The sequence below is a fragment of the Girardinichthys multiradiatus genome, chromosome 6 (genome assembly GCF_021462225.1).
Source record: "Girardinichthys multiradiatus isolate DD_20200921_A chromosome 6, DD_fGirMul_XY1, whole genome shotgun sequence".
NCBI classification, from domain to species: Eukaryota; Metazoa; Chordata; class Actinopteri; order Cyprinodontiformes; family Goodeidae; genus Girardinichthys; species Girardinichthys multiradiatus.
The window spans coordinates 40,298,672-40,320,695 of record NC_061799.1 but is presented as its reverse complement, the minus strand read 5'-3'; the positions used below and the strand labels follow the sequence as shown (position 1 = coordinate 40,320,695).

The window sequence follows — 22,024 nt, the reverse complement described above, 5'->3', positions numbered from 1 at the left end:
CGCAGGTCCCCCAAGGTCTGGAATCGGCCCTTCTCCACAATCTTCCTCAGGGTCCGGTCACCTCTTCTCATTGTGCAGCGTTTTCTGCCACACTTTTTCCTTCCCACAGACTTCCCACTGAGGTGCCTTGATACAGCACTCTGGGAACAGCCTATTCGTTCAGAAATGTCTTTCTGTGTCTTACCCTCTTGCTTGAGGGTGTCAATAGTGGCCTTCTGGACCGCAGTCAGGTCGGCAGTCTTACCCATGATTGGGGTTTTGAGTGATGAACCAGGCTGGGAGTTTTAAAGGCCTCAGGAATCTTTTGCAGGTGTTTAGAGTTAACTCGTTGATTCAGATGATTAGGTTCATAGCTCGTTTAGAGACCCTTTTAATGATATGCTAATTTTGTGAGATAGGAATTTTGGGTTTTCATGAGCTGTATGCCAAAATCATCCGTATTAAGACAATAAAAGACCTGAAATATTTCAGTTAGTGTGCAATGAATCTAAAATATATGAATGTTAAATTTTCATCATGACATTATGGAAAATAATGAACTTTATCACAATATGCAAATTTTTTGAGAAGGACCTGTATAATGTATTTTCCAAATTATTTTCAGTAACTTAAATATCATACTATACAGCCATCAAGTTGCATGTTAAATATAAAAGATTATAACACAGTTAAGAAAAAGTACATCTTGTTTGGAAGAGTTGCAAGAAGAAGGTCTCTTCTCTCTGCAAGAAAATGGCAAGAATTCTTGGTTTTGCACTTAATCAGAAGACTTCTGAAACAATGTTCTTTGAACCGATATGACCAAAGTAGCAATACCTCAGTGCAGTAGTTAACCAAAGCCTTCTTCTCTTGAACCACTCAGAGATAGACCAGCTGGTTTGCTTTGGATCTTTGTCCTGCTGCAAAACCCAAGTGTGCTTTAAGTTAGGGTGAAAGACTGAGGACCAGACATTCTCATCGATGCCATTTTTGCCCAGTCTTTTTTTCTTTTTGATATTTGTTAGGCTCTTTTGTGACATCCTGGGTGAGTTTTTGATGCACTTTTGGAGGAATGTTGGTTGTCCGACCACTCCTGGGAAGGTTCACCACTGTTCCATGTTTTCTCCATGTTTTGATACTGTGGTTTGCTGGAGTCCTAAGGCCTGTTGGCGTGATGTGTTGCTTTTCGAAATCTTTTAAGACTTCTCTATGTTGTCAGAATGGTTCAGTTTAATATATTCTTAATTCAACAGGCCATGCAATCATTAGGTATAACTAGAGGAATTGAACTTGGCCTTTTAGAAAAATACCGTTTAATCACAATTAATTCATGATCTAGCAAAAGGAAGTGACTACTTGTTCACTTTGGGCCAGGTTGTTTGGATAGCTTTTCTTTGTTAGATAAAACCATCAGTGGAAAGCTGAATTTTCCTGTTGTCTTTGTCTGGTATTATACTTTTGATGATGGCAAAATCAGAAGACATTTGTAAGGGAGCAAATACAGGGGTTGGACAATGAAACTGAAACACCTGTCATTTTAGTGTGGGAGGTTTCATGGCTAAATTGGACCAGCCTGGTAGCCAGTCTTCATTGATTGCACATTGCACCAGTAAGAGCAGAGTGTGAAGGTTCAATTAGCAGGGTAAGAGCACAGTTTTGCTCAAAATATTGAAATGCACACAACATTATGGGTGACATACCAGAGTTCAAAAGAGGACAAATTGTTGGTGCACGTCTTGCTGGCGCATCTGTGACCAAGACAGCAAGTCTTTGTGATGTATCAAGAGCCACGGTATCCAGGGTAATGTCAGCATACCACCAAGAAGGACGAACCACATCCAACAGGATTAACTGTGGACGCAAGAGGAAGCTATCTGAAAGGGATGTTTGGGTGCTAACCAAAAAACATAAAACCACGGCTGCCCAAATCACGGCAGAATTAAATGTGCACCTCAACTCTCCTGTTTCCACCAGAACTGTCCATCGGGAGCTCCACAGGGTCAATATACACGGCTGAGCTGCGATAGACAAACCTTTGGTCACTCATGCCAATGCCAAACGTCGGTTTCAATGGTGCAAGGAGCGCAAATCTTGGGCTGTGGACAATGTGAAACATGTATTGTTCTCTGATGAGTCCACCTTTACTGTTTTCCCCACATCCGGGAGAGTTACGGTGTGGAAAAGCCCCAAAGAAGTGTACCACCCAGACTGTTGCATGCCCAGAGTGAAGCATGGGGGTGGATTAGTGATGGTTTGGGCTGCCATATCATGGCATTCCCTTGGCCCAATACTTGTGCTAGATGGGCGCGTCACTGCCAAGGACTACCGAACCATTCTTGAGGACCATGTGCATCCAATGGTTCAAACATTGTATCCTGAAGGCGGTGCCGTGTATCAGGATGACAATGCACCAATACACACAGCAAGACTGGTGAAAGATTGGTTTGATGAACATGAAAGTGAAGTTGAACATCTCCCATGGCCTGCACAGTCACCAGATCTAAATATTATTGAGCCACTTTTGGGGTGTTTTGGAGGAGCGAGTCAGGAAACGTTTTCCTCCACCAGTATCACGTAGTGACCTGGCCACTATCCTGCAAGAAGAATGGCTTAAAATCCCTCTGACCAATGCGCAGGACTTGTCTATGTCATTCCCAAGACGAATTGACGCTGTATTGGCCGCAAAAGGAGGCCCTACACCATACTAATAAATTATTGTGGTCTAAAACCAAGTGTTTCAGTTTCATTGTCCAACCCCTGTACTTTTTCCCTGCACTGTATATTGTCATGGATAGATGGAACGCTGTTGGAAAACATTACAGAAACTTAAAGTCAGAGAGCATCTAAGTTTCAGCTCATCAGTTTTGTGGAAAGAAGTTATCTGATTCGGTTTGAGATAAGCTGAAGTTTTAGTTTGACATGATCTCAAGGTGAGGACTTCCATTTTCTGCCTGGAGCTATTAGGTCCATATGCTTGTGTGCAGTTCTGCTTCCTTAATTACACACAGTATCCCAAGCATCCAGTAACATCTGCAGCAGCCCTGTCGCCTACTAAGTGTTGATTACTCCCTTAGAAAACAGGTAATGGAAGCTAAATGACTAAATTTAACCCTACGTGTGACTAGCACAGATAAAATGTGATGCATGGTGCTCATTAGTGTGCTAGCTAACAACCCTATCACCCCTACCACCCTCCCCGACCAACCGATCTTTCACACAGACTCACACAAACACACAGATGTGTCTTTGCCATTAATTTAGAGAAACACTGCTCTGTTTTTCAATCACATCTCCATGTACTATAAATACTGCCTGAAGATCAGTGCAAGCTGTCAAATCCAATAAAATGAAACCAAGGTAGACCTCATGAAGGTGCTCTGTGTGTGTAGGTGTGTTAAGTAGGTTATGCCTGACAAACCTTTAATTTAATTCAGAGTGTAGAGTTTCATTAACATCCAGCAAATGCTGCCTTTATAGATTTAGAAAGGAAGAGACTTTTCAACAGAGCCTAAAATTTCAACTACTTAACTGACAGTAAAATGGAAACAAAATAGAACTTAACAGTTTTAACTGAAGTGCAGAAATTAATTGTATTTTTCCTTGATTGCATTACTCGGGATATTCTTTTAAAATATATAATTTCTGTGCAAACAGGAACAGAAAAAAAAGAAACAATAAAACTGATGTAGTTTTGCCGAGCCAGTAGATAGCGATGAAGAACCCTCTCTGCCTGAAATCAGTGTAGAATAGTCAAAGAGCGTAGAAAAATGTTTCCACATGTAGGAAAGGTTTCTACTAAAAGACTCACCAGTCAGTCTTTTACTGGTGGTTCCTGATTCTGATGCGGTGTTTTTTGGGGTGTTGGTAATTTCTCTGGTCTGAGGTCTTTAACGCATACTAACTAATTTGTGTAAACTTTATATTAACGCAGCAAATAAACGTGACAAACAATAATCATAAAAAAGAAGTGCTGAAGGTTCTTACATATAACACTTTAGGACTATGGGGATTTATAGATCATTTCCATTTGTGCATCAAGTGTTTGTTGCTCACCTTTATTAGAACTTAGAATAAACCTGATTAAATCGAAACTTACCAGACTTGGAACAAAATTTGCCTCAAAGATTGTAGCCAATGGCAGTAAAATAATTTATTCTTCAGCTGTAACTGTCTTATACAAGAAAACAATGAATTATATTTTACTTTCATCAAACATAGTAATAACACTGCGTTTTAAATAGTTTTTACTGTTTCTTGGGTTTTTCTGGGACATAAATGACTTTGTGTGGAATTATGTACTTTGTTTTTAGCCATTTGCTTTGTGCATTTTAGAATTTATTTGTATGGCCTTTTTCTGCTAGATGCTGAAAACTTCTGTTTAATGGACAATAAGGCATCTTATGCCTGGCGATGTGTTCGAAGCTCCCAAAAGTGGAAGATTTTTTTTTAGGTCCGACAGTGCTGACTGTTATTAAAAATTAAGAATACATTTTCATTACTGGCCGAGCGATTGATGCACCAGTTGGTTTGTAGCGCAGGTTTAAAACAAAGCAACAGGCATAGTGGTCATTGCCAACATATAAGCTGTGTCTAGTGATACAATGGTAATGAAAATGTTGGCTTGATGATTCTGTGCAAATTCATCAGATTTATAACAGTTTTGTCAAAATGGGTTGAAAATTTACAAAATGTACCATTACAAGCTGAAGTTATTTCACTTGGTGGTGGTTGTTGTCGTGTTCTTCGTCTTCGTCTTCATCTTGTTCTTCGTCTTCAAAGTCTTTTTTTAAAATTATATTTGTTTTTAACTGTTTCTTTAAAACCAGTTTGCCTTGCTTCAATAGGATTACTATAAATAACTATAAATAACTTCCACATTTGCCATATTTGCATGTACATTTCATTTGAGTAATAAAACTTTGAGTCTGCTAGTTTATTTTTTATTATAATACTTAAAACACTCATGTTTTAAGTATTATACACTAATGTTTGGGCTGCACGGTGGCGCAGTTGGTAGCACTGTTGCCTTGCAGCAAGAAGGTCCTGGGTTCGATTCCCAGCCGGGGGTCTTTCTGCATGGAGTTTGCATGTTCTCCCCGTGCATGCGTGGGTTCTCACCGGGTACTCTGGCTTCCTCCCACAGTCCTAAGACATGCCAGTTAGGTTAATTGGTCTCTCTAAATTGCCCTTAGGTGGATGAATGAGTGTGTGCATGGTTGTGTGTTGCCCTGTGATGGACTGGCGACTTGTCCAGGGTGTACCCCGCCTCTCGCCCATAGACTGCTGGAGATAGGCACCCACGACCCACTATGGAATAAGCGGTAGAAAATGAATGACTGATGAATGAATACTTAAAACACTTGAAAGAGAATGTGTTTGGTTCTTACCATCGTCAGATTGAGCCACATACTCAACAGAATATGTGCCTCAGGCCTGTGAGGAGAACCTGCAACACATTTTGCTCTTGTTGAAGCAGAACCTAAACTTGGTCTCCTGTTTGTTTTCATCAAACATTTAGTCTCATGGATCTGAAAGCCAATGGCAGCCAAATAATATGCATGATTTGTAACTAAACATTAATGATAGACATTTATGTGACATAAATTATTGTTTTCAAACAAAATAAAACATTGTCCCAAAGTTCCAGATGTGCTTTGCCTCACTGATGCAGATACCAAATAGTGTCTGTCTAATTTGTTCATTCTGCATCAAAAATATTAGTGTAAATTATATTGTGTAAAGTAGTTTTCTAAGATTATGTGTCTCAGCTCAAGGAATTGCATGAAGAAATTCATCAAAACAAAGAAGATCCAACAGATTTTAGTGTTTGTCAGGTCCAATTTGTTTTCTGTTTTGAAGCAGACTCTTGGTGAACACTGATTTAATGAAGGTTCTGTTCAAAATAAAACCCATAGTAACTTGAGTGCATTTCTCTTCAGTTTGCATGGCCTCGATGGGAAACAGACCTGCTGCACTCATCGCTATGGTGGCACTTTGCCTCTACTGATCAAAGTAGACGACAACCTCCTCAGGGTTCGTGATGTAATATCAGGGTTTTTGGCCACAGGAACATCTTGTCTCCATGTCTACATGCCTCTCCAGTGGCTTTACTGTCTACTCTGTGTTACATCCAACCCCAACAGCTTTCCAAAGCCTGAATTAAACCCACTTTTCAGCCAGTGGAAGTACTGTCAGCATAATATCTGCTGTGGTTTTACGCCCAGGACAGTCAGATGTGTTGTTGAAGGCAAGTGAAAAGACAGCTGAGACCTAACTTAGACCAGTGCTTCTTAATACTGACTAGTAAAAAAAAAGAAGAGAAGGATGGAAATACAATAATTTATCTTTAGATACTTTTTTGACATAAATTAGAATCTGCTTAACATAATTGTAGTTTCAGTAAAAAATAGATTTACAGTGAAAAGGAGGTTTACAGCTTTAAAATGTAGTAATTTTGTCTTTAAGTGAAATATTAAGAAAACCCAACAACACAGGCACTGGTTCTTCCTTATGTCCTTCTTTCTTTCTTTCTTTCTTCCTTCCTTCCTTCCTTCCTTCCCTCCTTCCTTGTCCTTTCTTCCTACCTTTAGAATGTCTTTCCTTTAATGTTTAATTTCATTCTTTCTTTCCTTTATAATATCCTTCCCTCGGTCCTTCCTTCCAGTTTGTAATTTCCTTATTTAAAGCCCGTCCAAAGTTGAAATAAAATCACAGCAAACTTACGTTTTGTAGTTTAGAGCGAATTTTAAGGACCGGGAACTCTGCAAAATTGAGTCTGGAAAAGTCTGAAACTAAAATAAATAAAGCGAGGGAATCATGTTAGACCGTAAAAACTGTTCTAGATGCTCCAGCACGCTTGGCAAGATGAGAAACAGTGTGACAGGAGCTTTAAGGAATAGTCATGGGAGTATTGTGATGATGGAAAAGAGTGGAGAAAATCTTTTTCGTGTTGTGCAGCTCTGGATTCAATCAGAGAGATAGGGACCAGTTGTGCCACGTTTTTCACTTCTTTTCTAACTTTTTGTGACTCCTCATTCTTTCCTCAGGCCATGGTTTTGTTGTAAATCTTGGTTATAAACTCAGAGAACTATCCAACAGGGGACTTGAGTCACCACTCAGCACAATGCTGATTCTGGGGATTAAATTACATTTAGTGCCTCTCTCTCTCACACTCTGTGACCGCTCTGTCTGACTTTCATTTTGTCACTTTGGCCTTGTTTCAGGCAGATCTGGAAGAAAGTTAAACCTTCCAACCAAGACTCATTTTGATCATAATATTTGCTTCCACACATACATTGATGTGCTGGCAGACAGAGAAAGAGAGAATTTCCAATTAAACAATACCAAATTGATTTTGCAAAGTTTTTGGAAAGGTGAGCTCACACTTGCAGTGTCTTGTCTAATTCTCCTTCATTTGATCCATCTCCTTCTCCTCCTCCTTCGTCTTACTATGAGTTTCTGTGTAAACTCGCTGAGGTCAAGGACTCTGTCTACTCTGCCTTTGCTCACTCTGTAACAGTCTCTGTGGGGGTTTGGGGTTGCACTGCTCTCCTACCTCCTTCAGCTAACTTTAGACACTAAATGTCACCTTTAAACATGAGTTTGGTTCTTTTTCAATAAAAGCTGACAAAATGTAAAATCACTTGTGTAGTGGATTCTGCATAAGTAACATGGGCTCAAAATATGGACATATATAATAACATTTTGGTAAATATGCCTGCTTTTCTGCTTCTCCACAAAGTCTTAAATGATTTTCTAGTGCCATTAAAACTCTTGTATACATTTTTCTAAAACTTGCAGATATGCCTCTCTGAATAAATTTGAACAGTTTTTTCTGACTGTAAGGGTAATAGGCAAAACATTGTAGTACTTTAGCAAGATCTAATTTCAGACGTGTTTTTTATTCATTGCCTGAATGAAATGAATAAAAACTGGGGCGAAAATCAGCTTGAGTGCTTAAGGGAGTGTGATGAATGAGGAGCAAAGCTTGATGAGAGAAAAAAAAGAGGATGTCAGTTCTTATCTTTTGCAGTTTAAAAATAGATTGACATGTTTTTGTAAGAGTAGATGTGTTGACGGTTTTAGACATTTTTTCCTTTAATTTATTATTCCTAAATTCTTAGGATGACCTGGTGGTCTCTCTGGCTACTCATCTCAGAGGTCTTGGATTTGTACCAGCAGCCTTTCTTTATTTCAAGCCAAATGTCCTGTTGCTGTTCTATGAAACACAGAAGAAAGCCTTTCCACATCTGTGGGAAACATTCCAAATATGTCATGATGCTAGGCTGCTTTTCTGAACCTTAGATTCGCCAGTTTATTGGAATGACTGCTCTTGTTGCATCAAACTGTTTTTCTATGCAGTGTGGGTTTTTTGGGGTGGGGGCTGCCAAATAGTGAACTGTTGACAGATGTTTCACTGGTGTTTTCATTTGAGGTGCAAACTTCCCAAAAGATGGAAATTAATATACTGGAATAAAATAGCTCTTTGAAGACATTTATCATAAACATACATATGTCATCTGCAACTTTAAAGCCCTGACAGGTGACGTAAAAACATGTAGGATAATATTTTGTTCTGCGGTCAGACCTTAGGTCTTGTTCAGTGAAGAATAGTCTACATTTCTCCATAAAAATCCATCCATCGCTTTAGAGATCCTTCCAACAACTTGCTCATGGATTAAAAAATTTATAGATTAATCCATACACCAACAGTTTCATCTACAGGTCCTTCTCAAAAGATTAGCATATTGTGATAAAGTTCATTATTTTCCATAATGTCATGATGAAAATTTAACATTCATATATTTTAGATTCATTGCACACTAACTGAAATATTTCAGGTCTTTTATTGTCTTAATACGGATGATTTTGGCATACAGCTCATGAAAACCCAAAATTCCTATCTCACAAAATTATCATATCATTAAAAGGGTCTCTAAACGAGCTATGAACCTAATCTTCTGAATCAACGAGTTAACTCTAAACACCTGCAAAAGATTCCTGAGGCCTTTAAAACTCCCAGCCTGGTTCATCACTCAAAACCCCAATCATGGGTAAGACTGCCGACCTGACTGCTGTCCAGAAGGCCACTATTGACACCCTCAAGCAAGAGGGTAAGACACAAAAAGAAATTTCTGAACGAATAGGCTGTTCCCAGAGTGCTGTATCAAGGCACCTCAGTGGGAAGTCTGTGGGAAGGAAAAGGTGTGGCAGAAAACGCTGCACAACGAGAAGAGGTGACCGGACCCTGAGGAAGATTGTGGAGAAGGGCCGATTCCAGACCTTGGGGGACCTGCGGAAGCAGTGGACTGAGTCTGGAGTAGAAACATCCAGAGCCACCGTGCACAGGCGTGTGCAGGAAATGGGCTACAGGTGCCGCATTCCCCAGACCTGGGCTACAGAGAAGCAGCACTGGACTGTTGCTCAGTGGTCCAAAGTACTTTTTTCGGATGAAAGCAAATTCTGCATGTCATTCGGAAATCAAGGTGCCAGAGTCTGGAGGAAGACTGGGGAGAAGGAAATGCCAAAATGCCAGAAGTCCAGTGTCAAGTACCCACAGTCAGTGATGGTCTGGGGTGCCGTGTCAGCTGCTGGTGTTGGTCCACTGTGTTTTATCAAGGGCAGGGTCAATGCAGCTAGCTATCAGGAGATTTTGGAGCACTTCATGCTTCCATCTGCTGAAAAGCTTTATGGAGATGAAGATTTCATTTTTCAGCACGACCTGGCACCTGCTCACAGTGCCAAAACCACTGGTAAATGGTTTACTGACCATGGTATCACTGTGCTCAATTGGCCTGCCAACTCTCCTGACCTGAACCCCATAGAGAATCTGTGGGATATTGTGAAGAGAACGTTGAGAGACTCAAGACCCAACACTCTGGATGAGCTAAAGGCCGCTATCGAAGCATCCTGGGCCTCCATAAGACCTCAGCAGTGCCACAGGCTGATTGCCTCCATGCCACGCCGCATTGAAGCAGTCATTCTGCAAAAGGATTCCCGACCAAGTATTGAGTGCATAACTGTACATGATTATTTGAAGGTTGACGTTTTTTGTATTAAAAACACTTTTCTTTTATTGGTCGGATGAAATATGCTAATTTTGTGAGATAGGAATTTTGGGTTTTCATGAGCTGTATGCCAAAATCATCTATATTAAGACAATAAAAGACCTGAAATATTTCAGTTAGTGTGCAATGAATCTAAAATATATGAATGTTAAATTTTCATCATTACATTATAGAAAATAATGAACTTTATCACAATATGCTAATGTTTTGAGAAGGACCTGTATATGGATCATTCATCTGTACGGGGTATAGCCTCGTTCTCCTGGACTGCTCCTGTCTGGGGGGAGGTCGCATAGTGGGGGCTCCCTCTCCCATTTTTGGGAAATTTCTGGGGGGACCCTGGCCATGACCAACTGGTGTGAGTGCAGGCGGCCCCCCTGGGGGATTCATGTCGGGCACCCTGGCGCCCATCCCCTCCTCCATAACGGTCAATAGGGCTTGAGGTGTGGGATGATGCAGGTATGAGGGGAGCACCATGCAGTGCCCCCCTCCTCTATTTGGCCCCATCCTGAGCCTCAATTTTAATACACAAGAGATACTTAAGGCTTTGGGGTTGGGGTGGGGGAGACTCTGCTTTCAGTAAGCAGTGGGTTCTCGTACAACCCAGCTACAATTTTAGTGCACTTCATACATACACATCTGCATCGTTTCACTCTACCGCTGACAGTGGGGGGGGGGGGGGGGGGGGGGGGGGCTGGGTGCAGGTGGTGCGCCGTGGTGTTCTTTTGTTCCCGCCCCTGCACCTACGCTGGTTTGGCGGGAACTGGATGTGTTGGGATTGTCTGGGGGTCTATTTTAACTTCAGAAATGTATTTTAGACCACATAGAGAGAGTCATTTTGATCCAAATCACCAGAACTTCTGTGCTCTTACCCTGAATATGTAGAATTCCCATGTAACTTAAAAAGGCGAGGATCATTTGGATCATTTGTCATATTGGTGTTGCAGCTAGGCTTGCTAACTCCTTGATAAATAAATAAGGGACACCTCCTGGTAGGGCCGTCCAACCCCACTGTCTGCACCTCTAGCAGCCTGGTGATTTTTTTCACCCTTTTTCTTTGTGTGAAATGACTTTGGAAACATTGGACTCGAACCCAAGTTTAATTCGATGCATGTTTTTGACTGATACAAATATCCATGGAAACACAATTATACAGCAATTTATAAAATAATGTATTCTTTTTGCAAAATAAAATTACTAGACAAAAACAAATATCCTTCTAAAATAAATAAACCACTATTGAAAAGACCTCCGTTCCGCTTAACTTAAAACAATATAAAAAAGCATAACAGTATAATGCAAAACATTTTTGTAATAGTGCATTTAGTGCAAACTAATTTTATTTATGGGTCAAATAACGCAGCCACATTCTTAAAATGAAAAAGCATTTCTGGAAATGCTTTTTCATTTTCAAATTTTACATTTCAAATTGAATTTTGGTATCTATTTGCTGGGGCATATTTTGAAAAATAAATCTCAAAAGTATTTTTCTTATTCATTTTAATTAAGTGAAAGAATGAGCAGTCTTGAAGAAGAAAATGTAAATGCAAATAGGATGATTGATTACTAATTTCATTTATGAGTCAAACAATGCAGCCACATTCTTAAAATGAAAAAGCATTTCTGGAAATGCTTTTTCATTTGAAATATGGTAACGATTTGCTTCCATACTCTAGTAGGCAGTTTGCAGGAACACATTCCCCATAAAGCGTCTGTCTGTCTGTCTGTCTGTCTGTCTGTCTGTCTGTCTGTCTGTCTGTCTGTCTGTCTGTCCTTAGCAACGGTACCTGCGGCCAATGAGATGAGTCGAAATATTCTGTCAGCTCATTGGTCACAGAGCAGGATATGGCTGGTAATGACTTTACCGTAATGTTAAATATAAAGCACCCCATCATTTATTAATTCTATTGACATTTTAGTGAAGATTTTTGATCCACCTAATAATACGGGACTACGTGCGTCCCGTTTCAGCTCAATACGGGACGCGTACTTTTTATTCTAAATACGGGACGATTCCGTTTTTCAAGGGACGGTTGTCAACTCTAGTTGCAGCTATAAATCCTTTTCCTAATAAGAAATGCTAAGGATTTTTTTCTGTGGACTGCAGTGCCAGAAACCTTATTTACTGAAACATCATTATGTTGCCATCTCAAGTTTTAGGCTGGATTATTTCCTGGTCTGTCTAGCGCTCACCCACATAGCTGTACATTAGAGGGTGACATGGGAGTGGATTTTCTCTCCTGTCCCATCCCGCTCCCACAGAAAAATGTCTTGTCCCATCCCAATCCCAGGCCAGCATAACAAAAAAAATCCTGTCCCGTCCCACTCCTGGTAAATTGACTCCCACTCCCGTCCCGCTCCCATTCAGAACGACTCCCACTCCTGTGACTCTCTCATTTTTGTTTTCTTCATTTAGTATTTTGGCAATTTCTTTGAAGGACCAGTTAGGCCCCTGTTTTTAGCTGTAGTAAAGGCCAGTTAAAGTAAAAAGAATAAAAATGAAGAAATAATAAAATATTAAACAAGGAAACAGACCATGCCTATCTTAGTTGAATAAACAAAATGTACATAGTTGTATTTTACTTATTTATTAAGTGATCGTTTCCTTTGAACAACGACATCACTTTTATGTTTCAAGTTGCTGGAACGAAAGAAAAATGCACCTAGCAAGAGAACAGTACTTGTTGAACAAAAGGCCAAAAAGGCATTACCTTCACAATTTAGAAACTGTACCTCAATGGTTCACAGCCCTGGTCCTCAGGGACCCCTTCCCTGCAAGTTTTAGATGTGTGTTTCTGCTCCAGAACATCTGATTCAAATTCTGACATGACCTCCTATACAGGCATCAAGAATGGAGGGTCAAACTGGACAAAATTAATACAATAAAATCATCATTAAATAAATAAATGTTGTGAATGTCCCATAAGTGAAGTAAATGTAACATGAAAGAAATGTAACATTAAATGTGCCATTAAATTAAAGGTACCATTTATTTATTTAATACATCATTAGAAACAATAAATGTACCATTATATCATGAAATGGACTATTATGCAATTAAATGTGCCACTGAATAATTAAGTATACTTTTAAAGATGACATGACGTAATTAGTGGTACACTTAATATTTAATGATGTATTAAATAAATTGTACATTTAATGGTACATTCAATTTTTTTCTATTTCACAACATATTTATTTAATATCTTCCCTTGATGAAGCCTTTCTATACGGAGTCCACGAGGGGACATGGGGGAATTTTTTCTCTTTTGCGTTCTCACGCAATAGTCTTTGCGTTATTTCGCAATACTTTGTGGGATAGTTTCCAAACCAGATAACTGCAAAATTGAAACAAACACTACACCCGTTTTGAGATTTATTGAGTTTTATTTTGAAATCAGCATTAAATAAAATTATCTTCAATCAGACTAAAAGACAGTTTTTATCCACAAGCTGTCAAACAAACTACTGAACAATAATACTGCACGAAACCACATCTGTGACACTTTGTTTGCTTATTACTGCTGCATGATGTGTACTTTTTTTTGTACGACATTAGTGTTTTTGTTTTTATGGTGATTTGAACGGTTCTTCTTATCCTAAGCATTTTATCGCATTGTTTACTGCGTGTTAACCTGCATATGACAAATAAACCATATCAATGACATATCAGTGTTTGTTTTATGAGCAGTTTGTCATCTGTGCTGTTGCTCCAAAATGCCTAACGCAAAAGTATTGCGTGGAGACGCAAAAGTAATACATTTCCCCCATGTCCCCTCACGGGCTTCCGTACCTTACCTCTTAAATCTTTAGAGCACATGCAGCAATTTTGTTGGTCAGATGAGACTTGACACATGATGGTACTTTTGGTTTGATGAATGAAGAGATGCAGGGTTGATTCAATCCAGAATCTGTCTTACAAGTGTCCCTTAATAACTGGTGAACTTGATTACAACTAAACACGTTTTACAAGCAGCAGACTGCGTGTTAACAGCGCTGCATTCAACTCTCCTGAAGTTCGGTAATATTTGTGACTTTCCTGTCAGCTCTATGAGTTTAATAGATAAGTCCTTATTTCTGACTTTACGTTACAAATCCAATTTTACCACGTCCAGTTCTCCACCTGCGTTTGCTCCCTCCATTCTGAACGCAGGTGGAAAACATCGAGCAGAAGCACTGTTGGCTTGTGGGTCGTGTAGTTCGTTTGACTCACATTATAGTATAGGCTTCTTGGAAAAAAAACTACACAATGGCGGCGTCGATCCAAGTTTTTTTTTCTTAAAGTTTGTAACAAAGTCTCAGTTTACATTTCCAAGGACAATTGATCCTAGTTTATTTTCCCTCCTATTGGTTAGCTCCTACTCCCGTCTGCTCCCGTTCATTTTTTATCCTGTACCGTCCCAATCACGGGATCTTTACTGATGCTGTCTCCCGTCCCGCGGGTTTCCCGTGGGAATCCCGTGACCCGTGGGACTCCCGAAAAAATGTCAGCCTCTACTGTACATCTCCATTTAAAACTAGACTCCCAACATAAACAGTTTGGTGCGCTGACCCAGGAGTAATACTGGTCACTGCCTGTCTGAGCCTTGTGCTTTTTGGCTGCAGAACCCTGTTCCTCTGTGTTTTGATGCCTGTCGCCTTTGGGTAAAGGCCAGCTGCAACTTCACACTTTTGACATACTTCCTCGAGCTTAAACAAAGAAAAACCTTACAGTCTGGAGCTTTCTGACCAATGAGGAGAATCTGGGAAAGATACATTGTATTAAAATGCAGTGTAAGCCAGTGTTGTGGTTTTGTCTGTTGTTTTGCAGACATCCTCCTGTTTCTTTTCCTTCTCACTTCTTAGCAGCAAACCTTTTCTTTGTAAATCTGTGTTGCAAGCCTCCGGCTTTTAGAGGGAAGGCCTTTTTTAGTGGGTGGTTATAAATATCTATCATAGGCAATGAAAACTACTGGCTTGAATCATGTCAAGGTAATCTGTGCCACCCAGCAGTTTTCAGCCAATAATATTTAAAGAAAAAATATTTAGAATTTTTTTTATTAAAATATTAAATATGAAAAATTTAAATAATAATAATGCATCTTTGCCCTGAAAGTGTGTGTTTTATGTTTACATTTATTCTGCTCTTTAGCTTTCAGATAATATTAAAAGACAATGGAGCACTGTTTTAGTGGAGATAATTTATAATTATTCATTAGACATTTTCTTTGTATCTTAAGTGGTAAACCTTGACAGATTCTTGCTTGTGAAGACTGAGCCTTTCATGGTCGCAGCCTCATTGGAATTGGGGTTGTATTGCTCTGAGCGTTTACCGTAACATTAGCTGTAGTCCTGCTTCAATGTGTTTGGTTTGTTAAGTTTTATCTTGTTATTTCAGTACACGTCCATTTATTACAGTCCACATTTTGTCATTTAAATAGCAAATGACAAGCAAAATGTTCCGTCGTTAAATCAGCAGTCCTCATTTTCATTTTATGCCATTTACAATTACAATATAAACCAGCAAGCTACATTTAACATTAAGCTTGACATGAGGGAAAACCACTTGTCAGTTTGTGTGACATAACAGTATTTAATGATGAGTAAATAAATTAGGCGGCTGTTCAGCTTCAAGAGATGGTTAAATCAGAGCTGAGGCAGAAGTAGTTTTTCGACGGCTGTACCTCATAAGCTCTGTGGTTTGTGAGGAAATAAATGCGAGCAGTTGCTGATGTGGTGCAAGCTGCGACTTTCTCCAGCTAAATCCAGCCCCATCCCTCCAACACCAATCTCTAAGGATTAATTCCCCTTTGAGAGACTCGCGCTCACCTCTCGCTGGCCTGGCTGCCAGCTCGCTGTTGGAGCAAGCCAGAGCTATGACGATGATTTATGAGCTGCAAGAGAAGTGGACTGACTCACACTTTCCATTGTAGTTTATTGTTCGATTATTGTTTGATGCGGTTTTTTTCCAGGAGTTTAGAGGAATTTCAGGAAAGTAGAGAAAAGTTGAGCTCAACAGAATTTTGCCATTATTTACTGGACATGGACATTGGTCTTTTTTTTCCATAAGTTTCACCTCATCAACACATTAACGTTTTTCTGTGAAATCGGCAGTATAAAAGATTTAGTCGTATTATTTATAGTTCTCCAAGCCTCGTTACCACACCAGCATGAACCAATCAACACCTATTCCTTAGTGCACATCCTCAGTTTCCTGAGGCAACACTGGCCCTGCTGATTGGCTCTCACACTTTCTCTCTGTGTGTGTGTGTGTTTGCGGGCTGTTTTCCTGTGACGGGATCAAGGCTATGCTTGACAACAGAACTCAGCCATTAGATTTGAGTCGGGGCTGTTTCATTTGACAACAATTCATTCAACAAAACACCTGAGAGAAACGCCAGGAAGTCCAGAAGGAGCTGCTGCCAATCAAAGCAGTCTTCTGTGAAGTGGACGGTCCATGTAACATCAGAGTTACACTGGTAATAGAGATCAGATACTTATTTTTATGTTATCCTGATAGTTTTTGATCTAGATTCTTGCTACAGTAGGAGTTACAAAAGCAGTTTGAAAGCTGTAGTTTATTAGCAAGTTGATAATTTAATAAACCGTACTTCAAACTAAATTTGCTATTGAACAACCACCTGCTAGGTTAATATTTAGTCCTAACGTTATTTGAGAGCACAGTTGGTAGGTAATGGAGTTGGCCAATAATCATTTTAGTATCATCAAGTCTTCCTTAAAAAAGGCATACCGTACCTAAGGCTGCACGATATATAGCAAAAACATCGTCCTCCCAATATCAATATGTGTGTATATTGATTTTGCAAAGGACTCTTTGGACTAATTTGCAATACATACTTGCATTTCTCATGCTAATGTAACATTTAGCCAGCTGGACAGAGTTTCCCTGTAGTAGATGCTCACACTGGACACAGACGACGTTGTCCACAAGGCTAAAGGTCACAGAGCATTGATGAGAGAGAGAGAGAGAGAGAAGGAAACAGGCATATATCGCCTGTTTACCAAAATTATGACCATCACAAGATTTTCTAATGTCGTGCAGCCCTTGCCGTAACACCGGGATAGGCGATTATTATACCGTTTATTGCTGTTTATGATAAAAGAATAAATTGTGATTTATGGGGATCCTCAATGAATATCAAGTGTTATTAAATGCAATTATTGTAATCTGTTTAGAGGTACAGTTGCACTGCTTAAGGGGCTTTGATGGTATGTGGTGACTCATTAGATCTATACCCAAATGACTAAACTTATAAATACGTTTTATCGTCTCTTATGTCTCTGTCGCAATAAATGTCACAAAATATTTCAGTAAAATATTTCTTCCATGTTTGCCATCTCTACTGCCTAGACAGGCTGGTGATATTTAAAGCTTTTTATTACATTTTAAGTTTTATTATTGTACTTTAAAAACACCACAAACAATTGTTAGTTGCACACTGAATGCCCTTTATGGAACAAAGAAATGGCTAAGAAGCAGTCAGACCAAAGGTTCCTATAGAGCCTACACATCAGCTCTAAGGGGGATTTCACACCTATAATTGTTACCCACTACCACTGCGGTAGGTTTCTGATTAATAGGAGAAGTCTTTCTTGATTAAACATTTTTCCTGCAGGGGTTTAGCGCAGGCCCTTTCCAGCTAAAGGCCAACATATGTATTTATGGAGGGAACACTAAAGGAAAAAATAATAATTTCATCTTCAACTGTTGACAACATAAAGCTGCTTAACAGCATGAAAGGCAGATTTATTAGGAAGTATATTCTTAAGAAACTCTAAATGTAAAATATTTTTAACTTCTCTTTTGACCAACATCAAATGTGCTTTTAATCATTTCTATGTGTTGAAGCCTTTTATTTAATTTGCAGATTTATTTTGTGTGCATTTTACCTTGTTAAAGAGCAGCAGTTAAGTGCTTCCCTTGACGCTTTGCAGGACATTTATTTCTGGTCTAATAAGCTTTAGGCATGTTCACTTCTGCACACTCTGGACTTATCACCGTTGGAACATTTTCTTCTCATCAGCTTACCCCCAGCAAGCATTTGTTTCCTTATTAGAAAAATATCCATTGCTGTGTCCTGATCTGAATGTGTACATATTGTAAGCAAATTATCTCAAACTCTCATATGTCAAAGACTATGTTGGAAACAATGAAATGCAAATGCTTTCAGGGAATGTTTCTGTTTGGACATAGTTGCATACAGCAGAAACTTTTTAAATCCCCCCAGGCTTTTTTTTCTGCAGTCACATAATGATTGAAAAATGCAACTTTTTGACAACTTAGAGGTTTTATAACATTTAGAACACTTGGAGATTTTATGAGGCTTGCTGGATGCTGTTCTGCTTTGCTCAATTTGTTTTTGCACATATGATCTTTGCCTTTTAGTTGAGATCAGATCGGATCAGCCTGAACACATTTTTTTTTATAGCGCACTGCAGCTGAACTAAATGCCTTGTAATAGCGACCACATGGGCTGCAGAAGCACTCGAAGCTGTCCGTGGAGTCCTCGGGGGAAGGTCCGGGGAAGGGAATGTTTCCCTGACTCAGCTCTTCTAGACTGAGCTGAGCTTTAATGAGGGAAAAGTGGAAGTTCTCTGTCAGTCACACACATGCAGGAAGTTTTATATTGCACACATAAAAACACACAATCTGAGACAAAGAGAAACCTTTTTATTGCTTTTCCCCATGTGCCTTACCAAAGCACAAACCAAACACACCTGAGCAAACATGCTTACTGTTTTGTTTTACAATATCCCCCTTCACCTCCTACATGCACACACACTCCCAGCCTTTGACCTCATCTACATGTGTAGCCCCAACCTGCATAATTCACTAATTTGAGCTAAATGTGTTCACATTGATGTGAAGCAGCTAATAGGAAAAATGTTTAGATGCCCTGGAGAGCTGCTGCCGCTCATCGGGGAACCGGTCCGGCATGCTGTAAAAGTCCCCGGCTATCAGACTAAATGTGTCTGCAAAGAAGGTTTAATGTGCTGGAAAATGCTGCTGGGGGTTGAACATGGTCATGTGAGTATGGGCTTTTATGCATTATGTATGAGTACATCTATTCTAATGTTCATATTTTTAACGTTTTATTTAGGCCAATCAAGATGTTTGTCAAACTGTAAACATGGGGCAGTAAAAACACATCTATTTGAGTTTTAAACCACGAGATATCATTGCATCTACGGTTCTTTTTCAGGCCACCGTGGCTGATTGTCATCTATTTAAATTAGCCACATACAAAGAAGATTAGCCACAACTCTATAATTGTTTGGGTTCAGATTAAAACTTATAGTTTCAGCTGGACTCAAATAATTTATTTCAAAGTTGGACAAAGAACAAAAAAAGAATCTGGTGGAAACAAGGTTGCTCACGTGTTCTCTCAAATTCCAAATTTGTGTTCTGGTTGTATATGAGTCCATCTGGGAACAGCAAACTTCATCCACTGTCCCTTTGGAGCTATGCATGGGCCAGTTACTGGTCTCAAGGTATGCCATTGTTTTTAAACGTCTACAGTTTCAACCCCGCTAAAATTTGTCATCACACCATTCCTACGGTTTGACGTCCTTTTGCAGAGATGCCAGAGAAAGTAGAAGTAGTTGGTGCAGTTGTTGATCAGCCCTCAATGTCCAGGCAAGGCGGAACCACTGCGGTCCACGTTCCTGGACTTCACTGGTTATCTGGTTCTGTTGTAGTTATCAGATGGTATTTTGGTGATCAGTTACATAAGCCTCTTTTTCATTGCACGGACCAGTTTTCTTCACAACTTCCCCATATGTCATTAGACTGATTTAAATACATTTTCCATGGCCTTTTTAAGAACAGTGGAAACAGAAAGCACATAAAAATTACCCAGGATTCCTTTTACCAAGGTAAAAAAAAATCCCATGTATTTAAATCCCAGGAAAAAGGACCTATTAAGATCCTTGAAAATCTGACGAAGAAACATTTAAAACACTTTGGGCTTATTCAGGTTTGTTTTAATTATGCTCTAAGCCTCTGTTCCATACTGGAAGAAAAGGCAGATTCTGTGCACAGAAGAAGCGTAGATGTTGGGCTTCCAAACACACCCTCAGAGGTACATGATCATTGAAGCTGCAGAGTCTGGCAGTAGATCTCTGCCTTCTACACTGCTCTTTAAACTTTTTCTCTTATTAGCAAAGGCATTGGAGCTGCAGAGGCTGTTGAGTTTGAACTGCCTTAAAATAAATAGTGGCAGCTGAACCATCATTGTTTTCCAGACTCATCTTTAGGCCATAAGACGTGGTGGAGAGATGGTGTTGTGTAGATCCTGACTCACCAGACCCAAAGTGCAGAACTCTCCTGGTCATCCTTTCTGTGATAAAGGGGCCTTGACTTATTTTTGTGGGTCATCAGTGTATATCTTGTATTTTTTCTTTTGATCCCATCTATGCTAATTATTGCTCTACTAAAGAGTTTGGGACTCCAGACGAAAATTGAGCTGTAAACTACTTATATCTAGTTCGAAGGAGACACCAGAACATCTCGTTAGTTGCTTAAGCGCTTTGAGTGTCTCGTTGCTGAAAAGCGCTATATAAATAAACTTACCTTACCTTAAGGTTTTTTATTTCTTCTGTTAGCCATGATACGTTTGATGCTTTTTTCTATAAATTTCAGGCTTTTCCTTTGTTGGATATCATGCATCTGCTTTTATGGATTCTTTGTAATATTTTCTACATCACAGCGTGAACTTTTGACATTATCAGACTCCGCTTCTATATCAGATCTCACCACCAGAGACGGCTAAAGGTCTGAATTGGTAAACGGTGGATGAGTTTTTCATTTTCTTCCTCATTTAAGTGGAGCCAGCTGGGCCTGGTGGGAGTCACAGAGCCACGGCACAAATCTAATCTTTAATCTAATAAAGGGGCTCTGTGGAGGCTGGAATTAATCAGATCTGTTAGGGAGACGAGCTTTGAACTGAAGAATGATGGAGAGAAGAAGTGTGAAAGCATTTTGGGCAAAGATAGAAAATGATTGGACATAATGAATGATCTTAGTGTGGAAAGAGAGGGGCTTTGAATCACCTGCGATTTTCTTTAGGCTGTGTGTGCGGTCCTGATCCATTGGAGCTACGATGGGACCACCATGTTTTCTGTCAGCGTATCTAACCAGAGTTTAATTTAGGAGAACAAATTGGACCAAATCTCTTTTTGGAGCTTATGTTGAAACCCTACTTTCTAATTTGCTTTTCTGAATAATTAATCAAATTTAAAAGGAAAGTAAGTAGTTTAAAAGTAGTTTAAACCTATTAGTTTAATGTAGTTTGCATTTGTTCTATTAAAACATTTTTGTAGATTTGGGATATTTATCTATTTAAGATTTATTTAAGATTTTTTTTGTTTAGTTTCAATTAATTCTTTATTTTTTTCAGATTCTTATTTCCATCCATCCATCCATCCATCCATCCATCCATCCATCCATCCATCCATCCATCCATTTTTTGCCATATTTCATGATCGTATAAAGCAATAACTTTGTGACATCCATTCTCTCTTCTGTTCTTCTTTCCTTCTCCAGCTAATAGCCATCTATGACGAGCAGGAGCCCCATCATGGAGGCGACGGCACCAGCGCCAGCTCCACAGGGACACAAAGCCCTGACTTGTTCGCCACAGACCTCGGTGCCGGCAGTGTCACCTCAGCCTTCCAACCCTATCAGAACGCAAGCGAGATCGAAGTTACACCTTCGGCCCTGCGCACCAGTAAGTCCCATCACAAGAGGAGGAAAGCTAGTTAGGAACAGAAGAGTGTGTAGACACGATTACAAACTTAGCCATTACTTTTGAATAATCAATTCCTCTCACTATATATTCTCCGTGTTGTCGTCCGTATTGAGTCAAATGTCAGAAGCTACAGCAGTATACAGTACACCCAACAAATCGCCTTATAACACCACACTGGAGCAGTGTTCATAAATTCAGGTAATTGGACAGGAGGTACCTTTTCTTCAG

General features: G+C 39.6%; 1 protein-coding gene across 9 annotated transcripts in view; it reads left to right on the top strand.

Moving 5' to 3' along the window:
* The window catches only part of pard3ab (par-3 family cell polarity regulator alpha, b), a 327,405-nt gene that overhangs the window by 88,398 nt on the left and 216,983 nt on the right, over positions 1-22,024 (top strand). For all 9 annotated transcript variants that reach the window (XR_007038822.1, XM_047369396.1, XM_047369390.1 and 6 more), the window contains exon 3: positions 21,592-21,775. Coding sequence is in view for 8 of the 9 variants with exons in the window: in XM_047369396.1 (XP_047225352.1) it covers positions 21,592-21,775 (184 nt within the window). In the remaining variant the exon portion in view is untranslated. The remainder of the gene's footprint in view (positions 1-21,591; positions 21,776-22,024) is intronic.